General features: G+C 51.8%; 1 protein-coding gene across 2 annotated transcripts; it reads right to left on the bottom strand.

The window, feature by feature from the left end:
- Positions 1 to 447: 447 nt before the first annotated feature.
- On the bottom strand, positions 448 to 7,063 carry ZNF503 (zinc finger protein 503). 2 transcript variants are annotated; one of them, XM_081191666.1, is made up of 3 exons: positions 6,452 to 7,063; positions 4,232 to 4,700; positions 448 to 2,871 (listed from the first exon to the last, which is right to left on the bottom strand). In XM_081191666.1, exons 2-3 carry the CDS (start codon positions 4,610 to 4,612, stop codon positions 1,321 to 1,323), a joined length of 1,932 nt encoding a protein of 643 aa, XP_081047792.1. In that variant the 5' UTR covers positions 4,613 to 4,700; positions 6,452 to 7,063; the 3' UTR covers positions 448 to 1,320. The 2 variants fall into 2 exon arrangements, with proteins under 2 accessions (XP_081047792.1, XP_081047791.1); XM_081191665.1 differs by lacking the exon at positions 6,452 to 7,063 and having other exon boundaries at positions 4,232 to 6,379.
- Between the last annotated feature and the right edge of the window lie 2,881 nt (positions 7,064 to 9,944).

Here is a 9,944-nt window from a genome sequence, read left to right as displayed (position 1 = left end):
TTTCCTGGATATTCCCCCCACCGCGCGCTCCATTTATTGGTTTAAACTTTTTGGTAAAGTCACAGAAAGTTACTACAGACGAGAAACTGCCGTTCTCCTTCTCCCTCTTCCCAGCCACAGAGGTTCGCTCCCCCCCCCCTTGGTAAACCTGGATAGCAGTTCCCTAGTTAGAATCAAAAGCCTTGCTTTTCCTTGGGAAGAAGCGGGGAGCGGTTTAAATTGACTCCTGGGTTTTCTAATTTAATTGCCAGTTGTGGTATTGCAGGGGGGAACTCTTAGGAACACGCTGTTCTGAGTTAGAAGAGGAAAAACGTTAGTTAACAAATAAAACTTTATATAATAATTATTAAATTAAATCAACGCTTAGGGGTTTGTTAGTTTTTCTCCCCTAGTTACTTTCCGTCCACCGCACACTTAGGTGTATTTATAACAGACTCCAGAAGGTAATTGCAAAAGAAAAGTAAAACCTTTTTAATACATCAAATATACGGAATTTTAATCTTTTAAAGCGATACATTGTCTATTATTTTAAATACATGACGTCATCCTTGCTTCTGCCCCTTCTACAGGGTGGACTTAAAAATTAAAAAATAGTCCAGTGTTCCTTTTAAAGAACAAAAATAAGGCAAATGGAGGTTTTTGGAATCGTTGTTGGGTTTCCTTTCTTCCAGAATAAGTACAAAAAAATACCAATTCTCTTTCTGCGATGGCATACATCTTAAAAAATAAATGCAATTTGAAATTCGAGTCGACAAATTGCAAGTTAAGTGGTAAAGGGGTTTTCTGTTTGTTTGATTTTGATTTTTAAAAAGAGACATGCATTTAGGGTTTTCCCCCCACCCACCCCCAATGAGACATTAAATAAGAAGGTACAATACAATCATAGCAATTTTAAAGTAACATTAAAGAGAAGACCTCTATTTTCGTTTTCGTTTTATTTATTTATATTCTACAACGGGTGTTTCCACTTTAATTTTTTCTCTTTTTTTCCTCCTTTAAGCCTATCGAGCTGAAGTTATGTAATGCACTTTTATTGATTCATTGTCCCGCTTGAAGCTAACATAAATAAATACAGTGCCCATGGATCCAGTCCTCAAGATGAACACTATCTTTATATATATATAAAAAAGTCAAATTTCAATTTTCTGTTCTTTTGTGGGATTTTTTAAAAGAAAGTTTTGAAGGGTTGCTTTGTGTTCTTCTCCCCGTCTCTCCCCCGCCCAACGAGAACCGTTGCTTGAAATTCCTCGCGCCCCACCCCACACCCTTTCGACCACCAAAACAAAAACAAAAAAAATTCAAAAGAAGCCCCCAAAAAACTCACTGATATCCCAAAGCGGACGCTGTCGTCAGTCTTTGCCCATAGAGTGCGTAAGGGGAGTAATACGGTCCCGTGGCCGCCGGGACAGGCACGGGGGCTCCCGGGGTGGGCAAGGGGCTCTTTGAATAAGGGTGGTAGCGGCTGCTGAGTCCCAAGGCGTGGTGCGGGCTGCGCAAAGCCAGGGTGCCGGGGCTCCCGGGGGCAACGGTGGTGGGGATGTGCATGTGGCAAGCCATGGCCGCTGCCGCCGCGCTGGCTAAGGAGGTGGAGCTCGGGTAGCTGGACAGCAGCTTGTCCGTGCCCGGGAAGGCCGTGTGAGTCCGCAAGTGGCTGAGCAGCTCTTCCGAGGTGGCGAAGCGCTTGTCGCACGGTCCGTTGGCCGACACCCAGTTGCAGATGTGCGGCTGGGGGTCGTTGGGGAGCATGAAGCCGTAAGGGTACAAGGGGTGGCCGGCCAGCGAGGGCGGCGTGGCTCCGCTCAGCGACGAGTGCACCGTGTGCAGCGGGTGCGTCGGGTACATCAGCGGGTAGCCGGACTTGAGCGCCTGGTCGTGCGCGCACGAAGCGCTGGCGGCGCCGGCCAAGTGGCTGGCGCAGTGGTAGCTCAGGCAATAGGGGTCTCGGCACAGGCTGGCCGTCATCACCGACGGCGGGGACGCGCCGGCCAGCGGGCTGGAGCCCGCTTTGCTGCAGCCCAGACTACCGGCCAGCTGCAGGCTGCCGGACTTGGTGGGGTCGAGCGCCACGCCGTGCGGCAGGAACTGCGGCGGGTAGCCCGCGTACGCGCCAGCGAGGGAGCCCGGGTAGCTCATGCCGGCCGGCGGCAGCGGAAACACCGTCTGGCCGGGCTTGTAGGGAGACACCGGGGCCACCAGGCCCGAACTCAGCACCGCCGCGGCCGACGACGAGGACGTGACCGTGTTGCTGCCGCCGCAGGAGGATGAGTCCGACGACGCGGACGACGACGAGGAGGAGGACGACGACGACGCCAGGAGGCCCTTGGCGCTCTCGTGGGCCGCTTGGCTCAGCTCCGCCGTAATCCCGCCACAGCCTGCGCCCAGCCGGCCGTGGCCCCCGGACGGCTCCGAGCCCGCCTTGGCGCCGCAGCCGTCGGAAGAGTCCTTCTTGTCCGCGTCGCCGCCCTTGCCGTCGGCGCCGGGCAGCAGGCCGGGCGAGCAGGCCGAGGCGCTGGACGTGGGGCTGCCTGTCCTTGGCGTGAACGGCTGGCAGGTGGCGCTCGGCACACGGAAGCCCGACTTCTCGTTGCCGCCGCCGCCGCCGCCGCCCGAGCCTCCCCCCGAGGCGGCCGCCGAGCCCCCGACGCCCGCCGACCCCTCTTTTTTGTCCGCGCCGGGCTTGGAGTAAGGCTTGAAGCTGGACTTGTCCTCTACGCCGATGTCGCTGAGCTTCAGCGGGCCCGACTTGGAAGAGTCCTTGTCACTGCCGTTCGACGTGACAGACGAAAGCTTGGACGACGGCGACGGGTCGGGCTTGCCGATCTGCGAGCAAGTCTGAGCCAGGAGAGCCAGCGGGCTCTTCTTCGCGTCTAACTGCAGAAGGCCAGGGGTGGGGGCGAGGGGAGAAAGAGGGAGAAACGCAAACGTTTAGTATGGGGGTCTTGCTGGGAGGTGGGGTGAGGGGAGAGAGATAAAAGGCGGAGTGCCAGTTTAAAGGAAACAAAAAAAAGTTGCAAAAGTATCCGGAAGCCCCTGGCAATTACCGAGAGGCGCAATCAGCAGCCCGGACACTTTTTCTGGGCTTACACAAGCATGCTTTCTTTGTTTTATCAAGGCAAATTACTTTATAATTACATAGTACTTATGGCAATACTTTTGCATTTTTTAAAAATGTGAAAGTCTTCGGCGTCTTTATGAGGAAGCAGACTCGCTTTCCGGCGGGTCACCCGGGAGTAACTTTGCCCCCCGCTTCCCCACAGTCCTTCCCCCAACGCTGCAACCCCCTCCCCGCGCCGTTGTTGGTAAGAAGTCAAGCTTTTTAGCTCTCCCCAAGCAATGCTTGTCCCAGCTGAGTGGATCCCTCAGTGATACTATTTATAAACAGATCCCAAGTCAAAGAGATTCAAGCCGTTTCGGTGAAATAGCCAAGAAATCCTATTCCTTCCGTACATTCCGCTTTCCACCCGCTTCCCTTTGCCGCCGCCCCACTGCAGTGCTTCTCAGTATCACCCCACAACGTTATCATCCCGAAGATCTGATCTGCTTCCCTTGCAATTCTCCTCCCAACCTACAAGTCACGCCAACATGTCTTGTTTTTCCCCCCTTTTTTCACACACACACACAAATAAATGATCGGTAAACTGCTTCTTTCAAACTGCAGCGCGTTGTGAACCAGCGAAATGCTCGCTAGATCTACATTACAGACGCTTTTTGCTCCAAAGATAAGGCACACGAAATGAAGCGGGGAGACGAGGGCAGTTGATGTGGGGGGGCCATGAGACAAGACCCGAGAGTGGGCGCGACTCTGCATTACACTGCACGTTCCGCTGGAGAAAAGTGGAGCCCAATAATTGCAGCAGATTCACCTTTATGGGGGAGGCCACCAAAGCAATGGGCACATAACCATTACGAGGGTTGTTTAAATTAGCAAACCTCCATTAAACATGAAGCGGGGCTTACTTCCGAGTAAACGCGCGCAGAATTCCGCTGCCCGGACGCGGGGGAAGCCCGCGGTTGGGGTGGGGGCTGGGCTGGTGCGCTGGTTGGAAATCGGAAAGCGCCTTTTTACAAAGGATTCCCGTCCGGGAAGGTGGTCAGTCTCTCGCGGTGCTCCTCTGTCTCTCTGTCTCTGTCTCTGTCTCTGTCTCTGTCTCTCTCTCTCTCTCACACACACACACACACACACGCTCACTCAACACAGGCACCCGTCCGCCCAAGATCGCGGCGCCCTTACCTCGATGGGGCTGACTGGGGTGGAAGGCAAAGGCTGAAGGTATTCGGGGTGCAAAATGTGTCCAGTCCGTGCCGTAAGCATTTTCAGGACTTTGATGGGGAGTCGGTTCGCCTGGCGCAAAGGGTCCGAGGGTGGGACAGAGTGGAAGAAAGGTTTGCTGCTGTTGCTGCTGCTGTTGCAGTTGCCGCCGCTGGTAGAAATCCCAGTGTGTCCGCTTTGCCAGGGAAGATCAGAGCCGGAGCTGCTGCTGCTGCTGTTGCTGCTTCCGAGATCTCTCGCGCCTCCTCCTCCCGCCGCCGCCGCCGCTGCTCCACCACCACCACCTCCTCCTCCTCCGTGCTGACTACTTCTTACGGCAGAAAGCAAGGGGGATGTAATCATGACCCAAAGCCTCGCATGAAAACTGGCGGGGTGGGGGGGCGCCCGGCGCGCGGATCAGGAGCCCCAGCAGGGCGTCTGCTTCCAATCTCTACGGGAAGGAGGGATCACACATAGGTGCGCGCACTTTATTTAATTAAAAAAATAATAATGGAAGACTCGTCCAAAACAATAATAATAATAATATTTTTTAAAAAGAAAGTCCTTTGATGGAGGGGTGCGTGAGAATTCAAAACGGAAGAATGCTACAAAACAGAAATAATCCTCGTGTGTGTTTTTTTGCTGCTGCTGCTGACGACGACGGGGGTGGAGAGGTATGGGGGGGAAATCTGGAGCTCTGCTTCCCCCTGTCTGTCCCAGTCTCTCTTCTTTCCCTGGGCTGCTTGGCTGGCTGGCTGCGGGCTCTTCCCCGGCCGGCCGCCTCCTTTTTTTCCTCCGCCTCCCTGTTCAGCTGCGATGCGAGCCGCTGCCCATCCAGCGTCGGATCTGGCAGAGGAACTCACTTCAAAAGCAGCTGAATTAGTCGGAGATTAAAGCCTTTGCCGCCTTCCAATCAAATGGGACCCCGAGGTGATTGGAGGGTCAAGGGGATGTGACGTCACCTTCCCTCTTCAGGGGCTTTTCCACCACTCGCCCCCCCCCTTCCGCGATCGCTTTTCTTTGGCTTTTTTTCTAATGGTCTCTTTCTTCCTTCCTCCCCTTCGCCTTCCCCGCCTCTCTTGTTTTTGCTCCTGAGGACAGGATGGATGGGCATCAATTTTGTGTTTCACGTAAGCCACTCGCTATTGATTTTCTCACTCGCTCCCCTCCAGTATTTCCTCCGCACCGCGCTAGATCTTTTTTTTTTTTGGAGGGGGGGGGTAAGAGGCTTGTAAATACCTCTAGAAAAACGACAAGGTGGTCAAGTTCCCGAGGTAGGTTTGCGCAATTGCGCGCTTTGTGCCGTGCCTTAGAGGCCTCCGCAGTGCGCTCGCCTTCCGTAAAAAAAAAAGGCAGGGAAATTATTCTTAGGGTCCCCCCACTACGCCCACCCCACACTGATCCCCTCTTATTAATGACGGCGCACTTCCCATGGCCCCCTTCTTCCGCACACCGGAATATTATTTCGTGGGTTTCTTTCCTTTTTCTAAATCTTTGCCCATCGCGCAGCATTTTTGTTCTTTTTCTGGAGCGCGAAACTAAAGAACTAATAGGCTTCTTGCCTCCTGAAGTACGAGTCAAAAACCGCCCAATCGGGTCTTCGGTGACTCTTGGAGGCTCTGGACGGAGATTGGGAGAGGCGAGCGTCACATGCTCGCAACACTCCGCCCTTCCTTAAGCCGCTCTCGTCTCCCTTTCTCCCCGCTTTTTTGGGGTGGGGAGCCTCCCTCCCTCCCTCTCTCTCTCTCTCTCTCTCTCTCTTCCCCTTCATCAGTTGTCAATGCTCCCCAACCGCAATCAATCAGTTATTTGTCAGCCCCTGTCAATCCTCCCTTGATTTATGTCAGGTTTTGTTGCTGATTACAAGCCTAGTGCGACTTGAAGGAAGGAAGAGAGGGAGAGGGGAGCAAGGAGAGACAGGCAGACAGGCAGACGAGCTCCCTGGAAAAAAGAGCCATTCAATTTAAAGAGTAAATCGCTCTCCGAGTAAATGCAATTTGTATGCCAACAAAACAAGGAGCGACTCTCACTTCTCTTTTGGCGGACGCACCTTGGGGAGAAAGAGCCGAGTGACCGGGCAGATTTTTTTCCCCCACGGCGATCGCTGCGTCACTATTATTGTTGTTGTTGTTTCATATTTTCACTTGACTAATCAAGATTGCAACCCTGGGACTCAGTCCCCTTGAACTCAGGGGCACTTACCTCCTAGTAAACACGAACAGGATGAGGCCGTCACGTTGCAGAGGCAATCCACTCGCCCTGGCGCGAGTCCCGTTTGAAGTCCCTACTGGACTCCGTGGGGCTTACTTTGGAGTAAGCGCGCTCGCCAAACGACTTCGGCCCCGACCCGGCGCGCACTTACTTGGGAGTAAGCCTTGCGGAACTGTGCGGGGTTTACTTCCGAGTAAACGTACCGAGCTCAGGTTGTGGAGAGGTGACTTTGACTGACCCTGGTGGCGCGGGAGGGAGGGAGATGCGAGTTGGTGCCGGATTTGGAGGCGGGAGAGAGAGAGAGAGAAGGCAGGCGCATTATTGAAATTTTATCGCCAATCCGTCTCTCAATCGGCTGGCACGGCGGAATGTTTAAAATGAGATTAAGATTGACATCTTGAGCAGCCCGCGGAATGCCAATACTGACAAGAGCTCGCAGGGAGAAGGAGAAGAAGACGAAGGAGCCAGGGGCGGGGGAAGAGAGGCGGAAAGGCCCGGGATCAAAGGCTCGGCGGAGGCGATTCATTGCAGCCTTGGAAGTATTTGTCCACAGTTACTGGATTCACCACTCTCACACACCCCGCTAACCCCTCACGTTTTGCCCCCGCGCTGCCCTATTGATCTACCACGTGGTTCCGTGAGCGGTGTGTGTATCTCGACGCCTTGCTCGCACCAAGAAGATTTCTTAAAACAGAAATAATAATCGGCGCAGGTCCAGCGGGGAAGTTCTCCTGCGGCAAAAAAAAACCACCCTAGCGAAATAAATAGCCAAGAGCCGTTCATTTGCAACAGAGTCCAACCAGCGCGATCCCCCCGCGCGCTTACTTCGGAGTAAAATGTTAGTCTGGCTGGGCTGCAAAACCAGACGTTTGGGGAGACGTCAGTTGCGCGCTTGTAGGCAAAGCAGCGCTTCTTTCTTGGCCGTTTTACCCTCGGCTAGCTTTAAGGATGATGCCCAGGCGACTGAACATCAAAAGAGTCTCCCACTTTCTCTCTGTCTTCAAAGATTTCTTGTCGACTATTTCCTCGTGCTTTTTCCCAGTTTGCAGTAAAATCATCATAATAAAATAGCTGCTCTGATTTTATTCTCAAACTTCCTCATTTACCTTAAGCTGTCCTTCGAAGGAATAATGTAAATAAGTATGTATCTCCACAGGCCCCAAATAAAAAGATCGAAAGAGAAATGTGTCTCCTTTTGTTTCCGGGTCTGCCCGGGTGGCCTTGCGCACATTGCAACGATAGGGAAAAAAGGTCAGTGGGAGATATAAAACACGTTTGACAAGGGAAGAACAAGGCAGGAGGGCTTTCAGGGGTCGCGGCCAATTTCTGAGCTGGAATCCTCCTTAGATCCAGAGGCCGAGGCCGGAAAGGCGCCCTTCCCTTGGCTCACTTGCCAGGGCGGGCTGGCAGCCAAGAAAGCAAGCTTGGAGTATTTTGGGGGAGGCATCAGGGATCCAGCGCCTTCACCCGGGAATGTTCCCCCTTTCTGATTTCTGTTCAGACTTGCCGGTCTTGTGTGTTTTCCTTTTGAAAATTGAAATAATAATAAACAACAATAATAACACAGTGCATATCTTATTGTTGCTCAAGCTCTTCATATGCCTTGTCTCAACTACCGCTACAACAGCACTGACTTACTACTATTCCCAAAATTTCAGATGGGAGAAAGACCACCTATAGGATTCTGGGCAAGGACCACTATGGAATCTAGGGCTATCCGCGTATACTTGGAAGTAAGCCGACTTTGTTCAACTGACTTGACTTCCAAATAAGTGTTCCTAAGATCTCAGGCTCCTTTGGGGCACAGGGAGTTCCTACTGGGAGCATGCCTTCAATGTGGCTTGCGCAGGAATTCCCAGGGAATTGCGCTCAGGATCCCCGCCTCCTCAGGTTTAAAAAGAAAAAAACCAACAACAACACGGGTATTTTCCCCTCTGGGTGTGTCCGGGAGTAAAATATTCGAGAACGACCTCGTTCGTACTCATTGTCCACTATTGAAATCAGTAGTCTGATCTCTTGGGAGACGTAAAGTGCTGCAGGGAGGGGGAACTTAGATGCCTTTGAAAAGGATAGGCAGATATAATACAACACGATCTAGAAAAACGTAAGGAGTCAGGGCAAGAGTCCATCACTTGATCCCAAGGACACCCTCCCTCCGTGGATATTTCCATTTGTGGATCGCGTGGAAATGCCTTGAAAATGAGTCCTAGGGGGTGCCCCCAGCCCCCACACACCCTGTCCTTTCTTTTGTTGTCGAGACCAATTGATAAATGGATGGAGAGCAGTAAAATTGAGAAAGGAAGGGAAGAAAGGGAAGCAGAAAGCCCCGTCCAACCGCTTCTTCATGTGTGTTCATTTGCATTAAAGTGCTTGGAACAGCTGTTTTCCTTACAAAACCGGAGAGACTTCTATCTGTTTTCTCGTTGTTATTTGTCCGGCCTCCCAGGGTGAAAAGACTAAAAGATTAATTGTCTTAAGGTAGAGTTAGATGTGGGAAAGGGGTTTTTTCCCTCCCCTCTCTCCTCCCCCTCGGGAGCTGGGAGTGGAGGTGGGGGTCGGGAAAAGGGGCCTTGTTACAGTTCTAAACCGGGGGAATCAAAGGTGATTCTCCGGACATGTGTAAAACAAGCGGCGTATTGACACGTGTGTGTGTGTGTGTGTGTGTGTGTGTGTGAGAGAGAGAGAGAGAGAGAGAGAGAGAGAGAGAGAGAGAGAGAGAGAGAGAGAATATCGGTAGGCTGCCTTGGATTTGTAGGGAGGACGATTCCCAGCTCCACGAGGACAATTAATAACTTCAGAAGGGCAGAGAGCCTTTGATGTGCGATTTCAAACCACACCCCAGTCTGCAAAAGCCAGTTTGTTGCTGATGTTGTTCTTGTTTTTTTTTAAAAAAGATTGCGTAAATAAATAAATAAATAAATAAATTTAAAGCATAAGCTCCGGAAGGGTCAATCTCAGATCCTTAAATTCTGCTCCTCCTCACAGGATCGCATCCAAGACGGCTTTCAAAATTAATAAAAATAAAAAAAGAATCCTGGAGCGCCAGTTCCCAACACCACCACCGAAACACTGGCAAAAAACGCTGACAAAAACTCAGATAGCCTGTTTGCTGTTTGGCAATTATTACTTGTACAGTCTTGCTCAAAGTTAATGTTTCTTTCGGTCGCTGTTGGAGTGGGGGCGTTTTGGGGTGGGTTTTTTTTTCGCGGGATGCTTTTTGTTTTTTGTTCTCTCCCCCCCCCCAGTTTAAGAGTTGGGGGCAGCAGCTAAACCTTCGACAAAAGGGAAGGGGGGAGCTGCTATTCTTTTACGGGGGGGGGGAGAGTGAAGGGATTAATTAGCAAGTGCCAGTCCACACTTTCGTTTACCTACCAGCTATTGGCAAAGATGTCAAGTCGATTTTATTTGCACACAATGGAAATGATTTATTTTCACTGAAGAAGAAGGGGGGGAGGGAGTGGGCTGGCAGATATTTGAGGAGGAG

The sequence above is a fragment of the Podarcis bocagei genome, assembly GCF_964188305.1.
Source record: "Podarcis bocagei genome assembly, chromosome: 4".
NCBI classification, from domain to species: domain Eukaryota; kingdom Metazoa; phylum Chordata; class Lepidosauria; order Squamata; family Lacertidae; genus Podarcis; species Podarcis bocagei.
The sequence above is the reverse complement of the archived record's forward strand: the minus strand, read 5'-3'. Positions and strand labels throughout refer to the sequence as shown.

Bases quoted from the DNA above. Each gene is read 5' to 3' on its own strand.
- ZNF503 (XM_081191666.1), bottom strand. From the start codon at position 4,612: ATGATTACATCCCCCTTGCTTTCTGCCGTAAGAAGTAGTCAGCACGGA. The intron at 2,872-4,231 runs GTAAGGGCGCCG...GGCCTTCTGCAG, and splicing joins CCCCAGTCAGCCCCATCGAG to TTAGACGCGAAGAAGAGCCC.